Source organism: Trichoderma atroviride, chromosome 7 (genome assembly GCF_020647795.1).
Source record: "Trichoderma atroviride chromosome 7, complete sequence".
NCBI classification, from domain to species: domain Eukaryota; kingdom Fungi; phylum Ascomycota; class Sordariomycetes; order Hypocreales; family Hypocreaceae; genus Trichoderma; species Trichoderma atroviride.
Window position 1 is genome coordinate 3,460,595 of NC_089406.1, and position 16,059 is coordinate 3,476,653.

Genomic DNA, 16,059 nt, shown 5'->3' on the forward strand with positions numbered 1-16,059 from the left:
GCGTATCATGAAATGAACAGTAGCAATCGATGATGATATTATGTTATATTATTTGGCTCGAGATTACTTCGAAAACTCTAACAAAAAACTCTGTATCAGGATATATACCTAGATACGGGCGTGTACATATATGCGTTTGTGTGATTGGCAAGAACAAGAAAAGCCATACTACTACAAAGAACAAAATGATTTCTCCGTCAATTTCCCAACCCGAGCTAAGTTTTAGTATTCCAGGCGTTCAGAGTTTCGTATTATCAATCCCCTGAACCCTACTGTAGTTTGGTTTCGTTTGCCAACCACAAGCCCAAAGTCTCGCTGTTTCTGTGCGCGTAAAACGTATTGATATCAGTCTATAATGCATATACAGACTTTTCCCGCAGCGTATCTGCACTCCTAATTATTTCTTCATTGGCCTCCAATTGTGTTTTTTTATTTTGATGCCATGTTGGGGAGGCAGGGGGCGTGGGTAGTTGAGAAAATGGATGGAAAGCTGCATCATTTCTCAGCCTGGCCTGCCCTTCTTCAGGGAAATCAATAATAATTTCTTGATTTGTTTCAGTAAAATGATTTTTCAACCCTGCATCATTGGAATACTGTCCAGAATGTCCCCTCCATGAAAGACCGGAAGCCTCCATGAAGTCAAACTCCGAGCACACTTTTTCATCATTAAATGCTGCCACTGACGCCTCAGTATCGTTGCAATCTTTAACTTCCACATCACCTGCGTTTCTGTCAAGAAGTAGATGAGCAACATCTTCACGGCCCTGCATCAAGGCCATCTTCATTGCTGTCATGTTGTCCTTGGTCGTAGCTCCAATTTGGGCACCGTGGTCGAGAAGTAATTGAACTATATCAATATTCCCAGCGTATGAGGCCGCTATCAATGGAGTTATGCCTTCAAAATCTGTGGCCTCTATATTGGCACCTTTACCAAGAAGCATTTTAACCAGTTCGAGGCATCCAGCAGCTGTAGCCAGAAATAACGGCGTCACTCCTTCTTCGGCTTTGGCTTCTAAATCAGCACCGTTTTCAATAAGCAGACGTGCCACTTCCACGTGTCCATACTCTGACGCAGCAATTAAAGGTGTACAGCCATCCTTATCTGCGGTGTTAACGTCAGCTCCCGCGCCAATGAGCCGCCTCACCACTTCTGCAAGCCCTCTTGCAGCAGCCCACATAAGTGCCGTTCTGCCATTTGGGAAAGTGATGGGATCATCGACACAGCGAAGCTTATTCCACTCTCTCTGTATGTCCTCCCATTGGTCAGAAGTGCCTCTTATTTTTTCCTGTATTTTCGTTCTTTTGCTTGACACACTTGATCGCCTTTTAGCATATTCTTTCTCCTTCTCCGTCAATGCCTTTTGCCTCACACCAAGCGCCTTGATATGGGCTGATATCTCGTCTTGTTCTTTCTGAAGCTTCTTCATATTATCATCGTAAAGATTGAGTTCGCTTTCTAAATCCTTTTTTGCTTTTTCAGCTTTTTCGTTTTCGTCTAGGAGTTGTAAAGATTCACATATAAATCTCTTCTCCTTCAGTTCTAAAGTTGTGTCGGTAGTCAACATCTCTTCCAGTGCTGCTTCTGGCCGTATAACGAACATTGGCTGTCGTTTAACACGCTCTATAGTAACACGCAAAGATACAAAGTCATTCTTGGCTCCTGTTTGTCCGTCGATCTTTCTCATCATAGAAGAGGGATTTATATCCTTTGATGGGATATTTCTGTTGCATATAAAGACCAAGCATTTGGCCAAAGTTTTAGAGTTATATTCTCCATAATCAAGAACTAAAAGAACGTCCTCAGACTCTTGTTTATCATTGCGAAGTCGAATTAAAATTTGACGTGGAACATTGTTGTTGTTGTTTGATGTAGATGTAATCAAAGATCGCTCTTTATCCCAGCACGATTGCGGCACCACATCAATCACTTTGAGGTTGATCTCTGAGAAAGCTTTATCATCGTAGTGAAAATAAAGCACATTAGAGTCAATTGGTACGCTTTCGTGGCCCTCATGCTTGATTTGGATCTGTTTTGGAACGGTTGTAGGTAATGTAATTGAGCGTAAGGACAAGCTGCATCCTCGAGGCCTGATGTATTCGTCCGATAGTCCTGTAGAAGTTTTGATGAGAGGTATTGCAACGACTTGCTGCGGGTTATTCTCTGGCCCGCAGCTAAGTAGCCCAAACATCTGGCCAGTAGGAGTTATATGTAGCGGCAAATGAGCTCGAACGCTACCACCAGATATGTCGACTGCTCTGGTGTATTGTAAAGATTGTTCTCGGCGTATGATATGTCCAGAGTTTGCAAATTCCAGGGGCGTCTTTGCCATGACTCTACCCGCCACGGCTCTGCCTGTCGAATTGGCAAATTGTATTTCATTGACAGATTGCGATTTCGTAATTCCCCATGCCAGTATGGAATCATCTTTAATAACCTTCATAATCTGTTCTTGCAGCCGAAAGAATGCTTGATCACGACCTTCTCCATAAATCATCGGCATTGTAATGTCAAAGATTCCCAAGAGGCAGTATGCAAGATCTTCCTTTCGTTTTGTCTCCCTATGTGCCGCCCAAGACATTCGCTGCGCAACACTTGCAGTGTGAAGCTGGGCAATGCCCAATAGATATTCGCGCGGTATACCCGTAATTGACTCAATAGTGGTACTCATGTTTCCTTTTGTTCCTAATAGGCGCCAACCTCGAATCGCATTGCCATTGACGGTATTTTGCGCGCTGCATGTGCCAGATGAAGTAATAGTGCCGTAGAATCGTAATGTTTTGGGTGCAACGAGCTCCTGAAGGGTCCAGCCCCTTTGAAACCATCGGCTTTTCTGGAACTTGGAGCCTTTTTCCTGTGGATTTTCATTGCTTGGAACATCGGATAAGAAAGCGTAGCAGATAGCAGCCTGCTGATACCATCGGAACATGGAATTTATCGCCTCGCTGAGTTCAACCAGATTTGTCTTATCAATGCAGCATGTATCAATCCAAGCGTAACCAATCCCATCTTTGATAGCTTGTTGGCAGCATCCTCGAAATTTGAGAGCGCCTAAGCCAGGCTTCTCAATATTCTTCTGTTCAACATCGCGAAAGCTAAGCTCTTCAGGATCACTGCCCCATGTGTGCGATAGTATTGCATAACGAGGGACGCAACAGTCGGGGAATTCCTCTAATTTCAAAGTAACGGCGTTGATAAGTCTCATTGTGTAATAATATGAAAATCAATGGGCGGATTGCCACTATAATCTGGTGTGTGTGTTATGTATGAGCCTCCGAGCAAGGCTGTCGAGAAGGGTGTCTGCTTAAATACGCGCATTATGGGTGTGCGCCGCGAACCACAGTATTCACATGTTACCTTATGCATCAAGCTCAAACCAGATTGTTCCACATGCACCGTTCCACCAATACATGGGGCAGGCAAGGCGCACATACTCGCAATGAATTCCCACTCGAGCATTCTAAACACAGATTAACACCCAATCGACTTTAACAATGCACTGCACATTGGCATCCCCTATTACAAGTCCATATCTTATAACTCGGCATCTTCAGGCTGATTGGGCAGACTCGCATATAACCGGTGTACCTACTACGTGTTCACCGTTTATGGGTAGATAGAGGCATTCAAGTTGCCTAAAATATAACACGTTATATTCCCTTTCCACCCATCTTCTCACCTTGGATTTTACCACGCCGCTAGTGCTTTGCCACTTCTTTGAGTACATGTACTGAGTCGGGTTACAAGGAGGTAGGGGGGGTCCGATTGATAATACTAATTGCACGGCTTTCAAGCCGTATATAATGCCCTCTCTCCCCCAATGAAAACGGTGATGTGGTTAACTATTCTCATGAATCATTCGATATTCACCTCCTGAACAGCAGATGGCAGCAGAAACGCAGAAAGTGATTGCCAGAACTTTCCTAAAGATTTCCTTTTATTAGTACCTAGTCGATGCACGGTCACGGAAATCTTTATGGAACTGGAGTTCTCGATAATTGAACTTGACCAAAACTATTCAAACGCTCTTGTGAGGACAAATGGTTGAACAGAGATGCAGGCAGTCTGCCTTGGTTGATCCTGTAGCCTACAGGCATCTCAGCTGCCTTGCGAAGATAGGCTGCTGATACACTTTTTGGTTGACCATGTCTATAGGTAGTACAACCACACTTGATCCTCTCTCCGGAGTAACACCATTCCATTGTGGCCATGCTCTGCTGATGGCTGTAAAGTTGGGTGTAGCTTTAATGAGGATGATTGCAGATCAAGTCTTCTGGCGAGTCAAAGTGGACGATGTAGACGGTGTTGTCGCAGGTAGCCTGGTCTCCGCCACATCAGTCGAGACGACGCATCGCTGTGCCGTGTGAGCCAATTGAGTCAGTACTGCACACACATATCCTCTGGTCACAATCCGAAGCGGCAAAGGTTGCTTGTGGACTCACAAATCGATCCACAAGTTATCTCGGTGCCATGTTTTCCACGAAGAAACACATTGTTATTGCCTATAGAAATCTACCAAAGATAACCACAGCAAAAGAAACGATTTTTGGCCCAGTCTTTTCCGCACAAAACTTTGACGTCAAAACTGTGCCCTATGTGGACCGTTGGGCAAGTGTCGAAGAAGTCCTGGGACAGTTTTACATCTATTGTTGCCGATTTTTTAGCTGACAGCAAGATAAATATCATCAAAATTGGAAGCAGGTCCGAGTGAGAGTATCTGGCTCTTGGGATCAAATCAGGCTTCTGGATGTATGATATATGTAACAAACGTATTAGGAGCAACGTATAAACATGCAATATGTACGTGTCAACCCACATGTGGTTCCCCGCATAAGAGGGTGACATATAAAGCCCAATCACAGCTTTTACAAACACGTCTCCGACTCATCCACACTTGATCATGCTACGCTTTCCCGACGAGATGACTGGCTATCCCAGGCGAAGAGGTTGTCTCCAAATTCGCAACGGCCATAGGTTTGACAAGACGAAAACGCAGTTCACCGATACGACCAAAGGCACCCTCCTTCGACAGCTAAGTTTCGATAAAGACCTATCAGCCTAACACATGAAGTCATACATCATCATCAGCGCTTCCAAGGGTGGATGTTAGATTTCGGTCTGCTGCTAGTGCTGTTAAAGGAGGGAGTGAAGCATGGGAAGGGTCTCAAGCATGCGTGTTTCCGGTTCTTCAATTCGCTGGGTCTCTCCCTTGGAGGTGGATATGACAAGTGGCATGATGACAGCAAGCGGCGGCGACCCTGGAGAAGAATATTGTTGCTAGAGGGCAGGGCATTTCCGGTCAGCGGATTCAGAGACACATGTTCAAGGCACTGGGACTTTGGCCACAGTGGCCTGCTTGTGCGCGATCATTTGCAGCGATGGCGAAGTTATTTCAAGCTTCTTATTCGACTATCTTCGTAGAGTGCTTTTCAGCACCCGCGCTGCGGACAGTGTGTTTCTGACGAGAGATTCTAGATTGCTTTGCCAAAGATAGCCCACTTGTGGCTGTTAAACCTTGGTTGCATTTCCGAGACAGCTCGCTGCGACAAGACGCAGAGAAAAGTTGTTCACCGCTCAGCGGCTCCCTTATCATGCATGGCCTTCAAAACGCAGCAGCGCATTAGTGAATCCACAAATCTATCTTTTTGTGTTTCGAAACAGAGTTGTTAATAGGTATATAAACTGTCGTGAGGCAGCAAAGTCCACGATGCGAGGGGGCTGATTCTTAGCGACGTAGCGGCTTACTTGTGGAGTGCCAGCGCCACTTGGTTACATCGTGAGCGGATAAAGGCGGCAGCTAAATCTTAGAAGGATTTAGCCTCGATTCCCGAGTTTTTGGTTTTGTACTTCAGATGTAAAAGAGAGAAGACATGGACGGTGGGCGATGCGTTATGCGCGGAGAGCAAATGACATTGCAATCTTGTAAAAAATGTCCGAGATAAGGATCACATAAGAGCTTTTTCGGTGTCAGGGCGAGTACGAGAATAAAGGTAATTTGGGTCAAGATTGAAGCAGTATAGACTATGATCGCCCAAACCCCAGATGGCAACGCGTGTCTGGTCTTCCAAGCCAGTGACAACGGACTGATCCACCCCCATATTCGCTCTTCCCCGACAACAATCCCATAAGCTATAGGATGCAAAGGCAATCGAGGCTCTCTCTATAAGTGCAGGCTTTCTCTCATGGACATTGACGAGGTTACCGATATTGATTCAAATATTGAACGCATTTTGCAAATCATGCGAAACACCCAAGAAGAGTACGATAACGGCCGTCCTCTGCCCCCGATTACCTCTGAGACTCGCATCGGTCTAGAAGACCTTAGTAGCATTGATCTTTTCGTATACTGGAGCTGGTACTTCCGAGACTGGTGAACATGGCGCATCGGACAAACGATAGGAGCGGATGAGGTTGGCAGGTTTATGTCCAGATAGCCATGGAGTGGTTAGTTAGCTGCCATGACAAACCAAAATTGGAAGAAGGGGGATAACGCACAGCTTGAAAACCCACAAAGTTCAATCGCCTGGCATCTCTTTAGGAAAAGAAGACGAGAAACAGCTGAGTCTACACCACAATCATTGCAATACCAGACAGGAGGATCGCTGTAGGAATCGAACCCACACCCCGAAGGGCTGCCAAAGCGACCTTAGGGCAGAAGCCCAAGGTTTTCACCTTCCAAGAAATGTAGATTTTCACCTTTCAAGAAATGGAAGAAGCTGGGCTTTCGCCCGCTTTCCAGGGGGGTAGTTTTGGTTTTCACCAATTATAAAGGGGAGAATGTGGGCTTTCGCCCATCATCCTGCTGAAGACTGTCCTGCTCTCGTCTGTATGATCATTTGCGTCTACCACCACCATTCAAAGTCTCGTGACGGCATGTCTTTCTCTTCGAGAGAATCGGAGGCATTGCGGGTTGTGGTGTCTTCAGTTGGAGCGGGCTGGAGGGAGGGAGCGGCGGTAGAAACAGCAGAAGCAGGAGTAGCAGTAGCAGCAGCGGTGGTAGAACTGTTGGCGGCGGTGGTGGTGGTGGTGGTAATAGCAGCGTTTATAACAGAGGCAGAGTTACGAGCTGCGCTCATTCCATACGAGGGATTGGGGAGACGCTGCGGTCTTCATTAGCAGAGAAACAGAGAATGAGTGAAAGGCCTATATACTTACTGCGTGTCTATGCGCTCGCTCGACGTTGATGGCACGGCCGAGAATCTCGAAGTTCTGGAGCTCTTCCAAGGCCATCTTGGTATCAGGTCGCCTGCTGAAAGCAAGCATTACCCAACCAATGTGATGATTCGGGCGGGTCGCACCCGGTGGCCACAAGAAAGTGACAGACTCGGGCTTGGTGAGTCTAGCCCGGATGGCAGACTCGACTTGGGTCGTCGTAGCGCTGAATGGAAGGCTTTTAGCGACGAGCAGGACGCGATTCTTTCGGTAGCCCTTGATCTGGTCCTCCCACTGAGGGTTGTATCGTGGCATTCTGTTTGTTTTACGAGTCAGTCGCTGTCGAATGTTCCCAGGGATGAGAGAAACAGTGAGTCGAGCTGGGCGACTACTTACTTTGTTGTTGGGAATAATAAAGTACGACGATCTGAAATTGTGTGATGATGAAACTTTGGTGCTTGTTTGCTTGTCTGATGGCAGAGTGTTGGGTTGACTGGAGTTGTGAGAAGAGAGAGGCGGTGCTCGAGAGGGCCTTGGAATAACGAATTGGTAGTACCTTCAAAAGTTTTCACAATCGCGGAATCCCCACGTCAAAGGTGAGCCACATCTGATTTGTGGCAGCCCGCGGTTGTCTTTAGCGACGGTCACCAGCTGGCGAAAGGTCATTTCAGCAATCACCAAGGGCAGAAGCCCTTGCCAGCTGTTGAAACTTCGTGATCACTTGCACCTGATCAATTCTCGCTCACAAACTTCTCACATTATCATCATTCTTTTCAAAAACTTCAACTCCATAAATATATTCACCCCATTTCGTTGGCAAGACGCCTTCTTCACAAAGACAATCCCAGCTCTTTCAGACAACTTCACCACCATCAGGGCTACCATGGAGTCTATCGCCCGCAACCAGGCCACCGCCGCCCAGATCCAGCATCTCGAAGACGCAGCTCTGAATCCATTGACAGGAACTGCTTGGCCCCCCGGCCACGATGATCTTCTTCAAGCTCGTCGCCGTTTGCCAGTCTACGGCCGATACCAAGAGATTCTCGACACGTATCCCCAGTCTCAGGTGATGATCCTGTCAAGCGAGACTGGCGCTGGCAAATCGACCCAGGCCCCTCAGCTACTTGTTTATGACGAATATGCCAGTGGTCTCCGAATCGCCTGCACTCAGCCGCGACGACTGGCTGCCAAAGAGCTCGCCAACCGAGTTACCGATGAGATGGGAGTCGCCTTGGGGGAAGAAGTCGGCTACAAAGTCCGCAATGACCAAAGGGTTAGCGAGAAAACACGACTCGCCTATTTGACCGAGGGCGTACTACTTTCTTCGCTCTCCTCGTCACTGTCCTCTACTTCTTTAACAGCTTGTTCCACTGACATGTGGACTCGGCGGGCTATTTCTCTAGACTCATCATCGTCCAGCGTCAAAGGTGGATCAAAGGACTGTTCTGCGCAGAAAGCCAGCACCTCCTGGTAATCGATAGTTCCCTGATGAGTGGCGATAGCGAGCAACATGCTCTTTGACATGTATTGTCCTGGTGTTGCAAAAGGGCGTTGAGTATAGTAACGGGCCCAGACATCTTGCCATCCGCGACGGTCAAGGTCCCTAATGCGAACGAGCGCCATGATGAAGTGAAAATAGAGGAAGCGTGAAACAGGACGATTATTGTTAAGGAACTTAAGCTCCTTTCCATCAAGGTCGTCGACTAAACAATCCGCACCATATGCACAACCACGAATATTATCAGAGATAATATCTGTCTTCCATCTTGTAATAGGAAATTCTCTTGCATCAACTGGGACAACCACAAGGAGATACTTGTTAAACCATCCCTTAATCTTGTTCGATAAAAGAAGCGCATTCCCTGCTTGTTGAAGTGATGGTGCTCGATCGCCAAATATCAGAGGACCAAGGTCGGCGACATCCATAAAAAAGGGCACAATGTGTGCAGCTTTAGCTTCCGCCATCCACCGGCCGGCTATATGACACCAAACAGCCTTCTTGGGAGATCCTTTGTGGTTCTTGTAATTGGCGTCGTAGTAGTCTATAGCGCCGCTGCGCCAATCCCGCTCGCGTTTTTTCTTGTCCTTGGGAGCGCCCTGTCCGTCACATTTCCTGTAAAGAGCCAGAATGGCTCCAGAAAAGCCTTCGCCCGACAGATCCATTAGCCGTACTGCTACAGGATCTCCGAATCGCATCCTCTTCTTGTGATGGCCCCATAACCCCATTCCGGCAGAGATATGGCGTTCATTTAGCTCTTGGCGACGTTTCACAGCCTGCTTGTAAGGCAGAGTGCCAGCTTCTTTCTCGTGCTCCACAACGCATTTCTCAAGCGCAATTTCTTCCTGCTCCTTCAAAGCCAACTCTATTCCAAGTGATGCCAACTTAATGCCGTCACTGCGTTGGATTTCCGGCTGCTCTTGGTCTGGCGCAATCTCTGGCTCGACCCTGGCCTTGAAAGCGTGGTATAATCCCCGGACCTCCGCCGAGACACGTCGAGCTCCGTCAAGGCCAGCCCTTGCTGCGGTTAGGCTGCGCGGCATAATGGCTTTGGAGGGTTTGGAAGATGGGCTGATTTCGGGCGAGGCTGTATGCGACGACTCCGGGGTGTTATTCTCGGTAGAGGCAGACATGCTTGGTTGAGATGATGGAAGCAGAGGATGCAGAAATGTTCTGAACAAGTGTGAATTGTGTGATTGTGTGGTCAGATTTGCTGAGCAGGCGTTGGACTGGTGTGATGATGAGAGAATGTTTGTGGGAGAAGAGGTTTGGAAAGGTGCGGGACCTGATATTCATCTTATGTAGTTACCGTGGCTGATGAGCCTTAATTGAAGTGGATCTGAAACTTACATGTATTTGAGTTTCAGGATGTACGCCACGATGCAGGAAGTAAAGCTTCAATGTTATTTAGCACTCCAGCTGTAGCTACCGCCGCTACTGCTGCTACTGCTACTGCTGCTACTGCTGCTATTACTACTACTACTGCTACTACTACTGCTGCTGCTGCTGCTACTATTGCTACTATTGCTACTATTACTATTAGTACTATTATTACTACTATTACTATTAGTACTAATATTACTACTATCACTACAGCTATTACTACTACTATTACTATTATTATTACTATTATTATTTTCACAAGTATTTAGCAGCTGTATATTCAATATATAGACTAGCTATTATATTATACTACAGTTGGGGTATTAGATAATAAAATTAGGGTGCTGGATAACTTCTCCCTTATTTTGTCGTCCCTGATTCTTTTGCAGACCGGTTGCCTGGAAACCTCTAAACTCAATTTATGCCCACTGCCGTTAGCTCCCGTCGGCAAATGACCACCTCAACGTTTCTTAGATTCGGTCCCCGCTTCTAGCCTTTTCCAAATAGGTCATATACACCGATTCCTTCACGACAGGAGGGAAGCAGTATCTGCAGACAGTTTCGGCAATCAATGCAGAGTGGCTGACGGTGCGAACTTCTGGTGATTCACTCTTCTTTTTTGAACAAGTTGCTAATAATATTGTTTTAGGAGCTACCCTTCTTCCAAGCAGGTAGACTTCCCAAGAAGTGGGATGAGTCCCTGAGACAGCCAAACGTCGAGCATCCTGTTCTCATCCGTTCGTGATTGTAGCTCCAGTTGTTTGACCTTGACGCATCCCGATCCCATGAGGTACCAGCAAGGAGAAGCCAGTCTCTACAGGTTTCGCATCAACAGTACCCAAAGGCTTAGCATCAATCACAAAAAATGTAGCATCATCAGCTCCGCCGATTCGTAAGTGTCACTATGCCCATGGTATAAGTCTCGTAGAGTGCTCACCAGTGCTTGGTTCTAAACCCTGGCGGATGCGGACCATGGAGCATGTTGAGTATTGCATAGATGCAGGATTTCCTCTAGCACAGCTTCATCCTCTGGGATCTTGAGCTTTACGGCTTGCTGTCGGCGAGTTGCTACTCTTGCGGCTCATCTCTCTAATACTATAAGAATCTATTACAGTTTTGCTTTTGTCTTTATTTTTATTGTTCATCCCTAATTACAATAGAACGGAGACGCGAGAGCATCCAACTTAAGCAGAATATCGTCTCCACCGACGCATCCACAGATCCACCTACAACAGCCTACCAAAGACTGTTACATCTTCCGTAGTATAGTGGTCAGTATGCAAGCTTGTCACGCTTGAGACCCGGGTTCAATTCCCGGCGGGAGAGATCCGCCAGACCTCCAAGAGGTTACTTTTTTAATACTAGACATGTCAAAGTAGCAGCAGTAGCTGGGGTGCTGGATAATCTTTTTGCTTCATGCGCTGTTCACAAATACTTCAAGCGGGAACCAATGTTATTTTGTATTCAGCCGTACGTATGTATATCAAGTTAACAGTCAACTCGGAACCAAAACAATTCGTTTCCCAGCCCGTCGCATATTTAGCTAGACATGCCCAATAACAACACTCGGTTTCAAAATTCAGCGTCCCTGTTGCTTCAGCTGTTGTCAAGCATGCACCAAGCATAGTCAACAGCGCCTGTCTTACATCGATCCATCGACCCTACTAACAAAGATAGTAAAAGATGTCTAGCCTAGCCTCCTATATGTTCGAGACCTGTGAGCCGCTCGCGGGCCTCGATTAGAATAAAGAAGAGCAAAGTCGTCATCATCATCCATGCAGTCCTGAGCGGTGATTGAGTCGTCCCCAAAGTAGCCCCAATATCTTCCCCAGAATGCTGATGCCGAAGCGAACCTTCCTCTCACAAATATGAAGTCGGCCAAGGATAGGCGCTGAAAGTGGCAGCGCTCCGATATTGCCTCTTTTATCACTTTAACCGTCTTTTGGTGTTCATTTGCATCCACCACAATCTTGGCTTCTCTATGAAGAGCCTGACCTACATATTCCAGGATTGGAGTTATACAGGCAATCCAATCCGCAAAAACGTCTTCTGCTTTTTTTCCAGTAAGCAGTGTTTCAAAGTAGGGGTCCGGCTGCTCTACAACAACCCCTAGTGTCTGAAGGTTCCCGAGGATACCATCCCAGATATCAGGGTTCATGCGGAACTTGCGTCGGTGAGAGAGTCCCCGAGGTCGTAGGATGAGCACCATTTTGCGTATCTTCTGCCTTGTGTTGGGCCTGATCAAATTTTCGAGAGTGGACTCGTCTTGAATATTGATTTGAAGAGTGTTTTCTTTGTATAACATGTCCGTCACCTCCTCGGTGATCTGATGGCAGCAGAGCAGGAGTCCAGGGAATGTATTTCGATGATCATCAACAAATGCCGAGGGACTCCTTATCTGCTTCACTTTAGTAACTGTTGAAAGCTCACGTTGACTTTTGTCGCCACCACCGCTGTCGACCTCAGTAGCGTCACCTCTCTCCAAGCCCTGGTGACAATGGTCGGGTATCTCCTTGAACCAGTCCGGGCCACTCTGGTAACACAGGGACCTGGAAATATCGTACCGAAACTTGTGTGGGATACAGAGTCCGTAGATCTGCCGGCGGATTTCCACTGGCAGAGCAAGAAAGGCGCTCGAATTGGAAGACAAAGGAGAAGCCATCTTCACTTCAAGCAAGATGCTCCTAAAGAATATCAACGACCAAAGGAAGCAACTTTGTGTTTTGGTCCTGTAATATTGTTCAGAAGTGAGGTTTTTATTGTGCAAGAAAATGATGACGACGTATATCGTCATACATCACGCCCAGTCTATTTTCTTTGTCCGTGGCTTGGAAGCTAATGTTCCACCCAGCGCTGCTTTATAGTGTGGATACAGCGAAGTCGCTCGTAGGTCAATGTAAATAGATTCTTCTGGTCGGCAAGTGATGATAGAGCTCGGTCTTGGCTGAGACCTCCTACAAATCTGTCAATATCATCAACACAGCATCCCCAACTTGCTTTCCACATTCATCATGCTGCACAACAGCTAGGCCACTCTGAACTCCGTACGGCTTAGAGACATCGCGCGGGAGTCGAACCCGCTCCCTGACGCCATCTTCTCACATTATCGAGAACGAGTAGATGTTCAGGGCGACCAGATGCCGAAGCACCAGCGACGTTTTAGGGCCGAAGTCCGAGGGATTTAACCCATGAAGAAAGTAGAATTTTACCCATCAAGGAATCGAGAACATGGTCTTCGACATTGAGGAAATAGACTTTCATCCATCAAGCGATACCGGCACGTCAGTCCTCCGAACTGAAATATCAGCAGGGCAGCAACCTACGGGAGCCAAGTGAGCCTCTTCGTTGCGTACGTGGGCAAGCAAATGATCCACATTGTTCGGGGCGTCGTCTCTCCACTCGTCGGGCCAGATTTTGTCATCAAATGCGCCGTCTTGGCTTGCAGAAGCCGGATTTGCCATGGCGTTGGCTGGCGCGAAAGATTCCGGCACAGGGGAAGCGCCACTAGCAATAGCCTCGGTCGAATCTGCTATGGCTGTAGCTTGGCTTCGTCGTTGAGCATGTTGGCTTTGAGAAAATTAGCATCAATAGTGGGAACGGCACGCTCAGCTCCAGCACAGCCGGTTTAGCTGTGTGAAAGACTGAATACTGGGTACTTACGCGATAACGGTCAGGATTTTGTGTCGTTGAGGATGTTTGATGATTTCGTTTGAGAAAAGAAATTATAAGAATTCAAAAGTTTGGGCGAAAACTACCTGCGCTGTGCTTGTCATGTGCTGCAAGAGCACAAGAGCACAAATAGGCAAGTTTCAGAAAGGAGTGAACGTGAATGAAAAGTGACAATGAATGCGCTGCTGGGCTGATGTATGCAATTTTTGTGTTTCTATTTTTGGATGGGCTAAAAACAGGGTCCAAGGTTAGCCTTTTCTCCCACTTTTTAAGATTTTGCTACCCGCACCTCCACGTCTTTAGCGTCTTCCTGAGAGCAGGTAACTGGGTAGCTACTACCATATACAGACAAGGGGTCCTTTTTACATGCATCTCTGCCATCCTGGCTGAAAGGGAGCCCCGAAAGGAAAACGTGAAGCAGTACGGTCATTCTTAGGAACAGGTCGGATCGCCGGCCTTGTATATACACTCTCATGGTTGACGATTCAATACAACGAATCGATGCAAAGACATGTATTGTAGAAGCAGGTGTAGCAGGTGTAGTAGGTATGGCAAGTATAGTAAGTATAGTAGATGTAGCTGATGTGGCTGATATAGAAGTAGAGTTTTTTTGGGGGGGAATACAGCTGAAAACGGTCAAAAGACAAAATCTCAGCCAGCAATGGAACAGAAAGGCCAGATCTACGCACGCAAAATATAAAAAGAGGACAATACACCCGCAGGATTGCTTCTAATAACAAAAGCTTCCCATCCATTAAGCAAATTTGATCAAACGTTCACTCAATTCACACAGACTGCATCCACTTCCATCATGTCTTCCACCGACCAAGACGCAACATCGACCAGCTCAGGTTCATCCGAGGACATCCTGGCTACCGCAATAGCCAAGCTTGACACCGCTCGGCGCATGTTGATGAATCTTCAGAACGCATTCGAAGCTTTAGAGCGCAAAGTAGAACCAGAGGTAGCGCCAAACCAGGAGCAGCCGGAGCCAGATGCTGAGGCGAGCATTGCGTTAGCATCACTTGGGATCGAGGCAGCTACCAGGAAGAAAGAGGCGATTCGGCTCGAGCGAGATGTTGTGTTCAAGAAACGGGAAGCCGGTGATTTAAATGGCCGGGATGCTGAGAAACTTTTTCAAGGTCAGAACCAGCGTTACTTTTCAGCCGGGGCCGACCTGTGGAGACATCAAATGAACAGGATGCAATTTGGAGACTCTTCGGGAAACCGGTCGATAAATCCATGTGGCGACGACCTCACTCAAGGTCTTATGACTCTCTACAAGCGTGATGAATTCGACAAACAACACAGCCGGTTTCCGAGAAAATACAATCCACGGTGGTGCCAATGGAAGGGTCGCGATTCGGGATGGCGCAAGGATGCTTTGGCCTACTACAAAGGCAGTAGCAAATATCACGAAAACGCCCCTCGTAATGCAGCTTGGTGCCATATAATCGGCAGGTGGCTTTCATCAGATTTTCATCATGCTACACATATCGTACCCCCTTTTCTTGACGACCACGGCTTTGGTAAATTGCTATTTGGCGACCGAACCCAATCACTTCAAGGAGCAGGAAATGCACTTCTTTTATCCGACTGGATGAATGGGTGGTTTAACAGCTGTGACATTATAGTTATCCCGGTCGATGCAAAGGAAACTCCCATTATGCGATGGCGCGCAGAGATCATTTCCCCTAGTTTACAAAAGAGTCAACTAGTCATGGGCTTATCTGGCAAAGACGTGCATGGAAAGGAGCTGGTGTTTCTTAACAAGAACCGCCCAGTCCCAGGCTTTCTCTATTTCCATTTCATCATGGCGCTCATTCGCGTCAAAGATCTCCAACGTTTCGGATGGGAGGCTGTCTGGGCCCGGTATTACGAGTAACGCCCTTTTCCAACGCCAAGCAAGTACATGCGAGAGAGCATGTTGCTTGCCCTTGCCACTCATTTCGGGGCAGTCCACATGCATGTGTTAGAGTCTTGGATCGCAGACCATGGCTTTGAGGCCCCCATGAAGCTGACTGAGGACGAAGCTGTGGAAGCGGCCCGCCGGGTTCACATGGTATTAGTAGAGACTGCTGAGCGTGCTGAGCGGCTAGGGATCTATGAGAATAGCGACGATGACTGCGACGATGATTGCGATGGTGATAGTGACGAGGATAGTGACGAAGATAGTGACGAGGATAGCGACGATGAGAGTAATCTGGACAGTGAGGAGGAGTAAGGTGGGAGTCTGCTTGTGATTTCTACTCGGCGAAAGCAACTCAACAAACTAGTAGTCTATAAGTGCGAGCTCGCAATAGCATTTTTTACAGATTGAAGATTACACAACAAAGCCTCATCCATGCCAAGAATGGAA

At 47.2% G+C, this 16,059-nt stretch overlaps 8 protein-coding genes and 1 non-coding gene across 9 annotated transcripts; 5 read left to right on the forward strand and 4 right to left on the reverse strand.

Annotated features, from left to right (window-relative positions):
* Positions 1 to 350: 350 nt before the first annotated feature.
* TrAtP1_013143 (uncharacterized protein) lies at positions 351 to 3,203 on the reverse strand (the record flags this gene model as incomplete). Its single annotated transcript, XM_066115806.1, has 1 exon — positions 351 to 3,203. One exon carries the CDS (start codon positions 3,201 to 3,203, stop codon positions 351 to 353), a length of 2,853 nt encoding a protein of 950 aa, XP_065971906.1.
* A 1,695-nt stretch (positions 3,204 to 4,898) lies between these two features.
* TrAtP1_013144 (uncharacterized protein) lies at positions 4,899 to 5,060 on the forward strand (the record flags this gene model as incomplete). Its single annotated transcript, XM_066115807.1, has 1 exon — positions 4,899 to 5,060. One exon carries the CDS (start codon positions 4,899 to 4,901, stop codon positions 5,058 to 5,060), a length of 162 nt encoding a protein of 53 aa, XP_065971907.1.
* Positions 5,061 to 6,180: 1,120 nt separating this feature from the next.
* Positions 6,181 to 6,372, forward strand: TrAtP1_013145 (uncharacterized protein; the record flags this gene model as incomplete). Its single annotated transcript, XM_066115808.1, has 1 exon — positions 6,181 to 6,372. The coding sequence occupies one exon, from the start codon at positions 6,181 to 6,183 to the stop codon at positions 6,370 to 6,372; it is 192 nt and encodes a 63-aa protein (XP_065971908.1).
* A 468-nt stretch (positions 6,373 to 6,840) lies between these two features.
* Positions 6,841 to 7,465, reverse strand: TrAtP1_013146 (uncharacterized protein; the record flags this gene model as incomplete). The annotated part of the gene is made up of 2 exons (XM_014088767.2): positions 6,841 to 7,098; positions 7,154 to 7,465. 2 exons carry the CDS (start codon positions 7,463 to 7,465, stop codon positions 6,841 to 6,843), a joined length of 570 nt encoding a protein of 189 aa, XP_013944242.2.
* An 805-nt stretch (positions 7,466 to 8,270) lies between these two features.
* TrAtP1_013147 (uncharacterized protein) lies at positions 8,271 to 9,781 on the reverse strand (the record flags this gene model as incomplete). Its single annotated transcript, XM_014088768.2, has 2 exons — positions 8,271 to 8,398; positions 8,467 to 9,781. 2 exons carry the CDS (start codon positions 9,779 to 9,781, stop codon positions 8,271 to 8,273), a joined length of 1,443 nt encoding a protein of 480 aa, XP_013944243.2.
* Positions 9,782 to 11,285: 1,504 nt separating this feature from the next.
* Positions 11,286 to 11,357, forward strand: TrAtP1_013148. Its single transcript has one exon. It is a non-coding gene; the product is annotated as a tRNA-Asp (tRNA).
* A 361-nt stretch (positions 11,358 to 11,718) lies between these two features.
* Positions 11,719 to 12,693, reverse strand: TrAtP1_013149 (uncharacterized protein; the record flags this gene model as incomplete). The annotated part of the gene is made up of 1 exon (XM_014088769.2): positions 11,719 to 12,693. The coding sequence occupies one exon, from the start codon at positions 12,691 to 12,693 to the stop codon at positions 11,719 to 11,721; it is 975 nt and encodes a 324-aa protein (XP_013944244.2).
* A 1,818-nt stretch (positions 12,694 to 14,511) lies between these two features.
* TrAtP1_013150 (uncharacterized protein) lies at positions 14,512 to 15,585 on the forward strand (the record flags this gene model as incomplete). The annotated part of the gene is made up of 1 exon (XM_014088242.2): positions 14,512 to 15,585. The coding sequence occupies one exon, from the start codon at positions 14,512 to 14,514 to the stop codon at positions 15,583 to 15,585; it is 1,074 nt and encodes a 357-aa protein (XP_013943717.2).
* Positions 15,586 to 15,663: 78 nt separating this feature from the next.
* Positions 15,664 to 15,924, forward strand: TrAtP1_013151 (uncharacterized protein; the record flags this gene model as incomplete). Its single annotated transcript, XM_066115809.1, has 1 exon — positions 15,664 to 15,924. The coding sequence occupies one exon, from the start codon at positions 15,664 to 15,666 to the stop codon at positions 15,922 to 15,924; it is 261 nt and encodes an 86-aa protein (XP_065971909.1).
* Between the last annotated feature and the right edge of the window lie 135 nt (positions 15,925 to 16,059).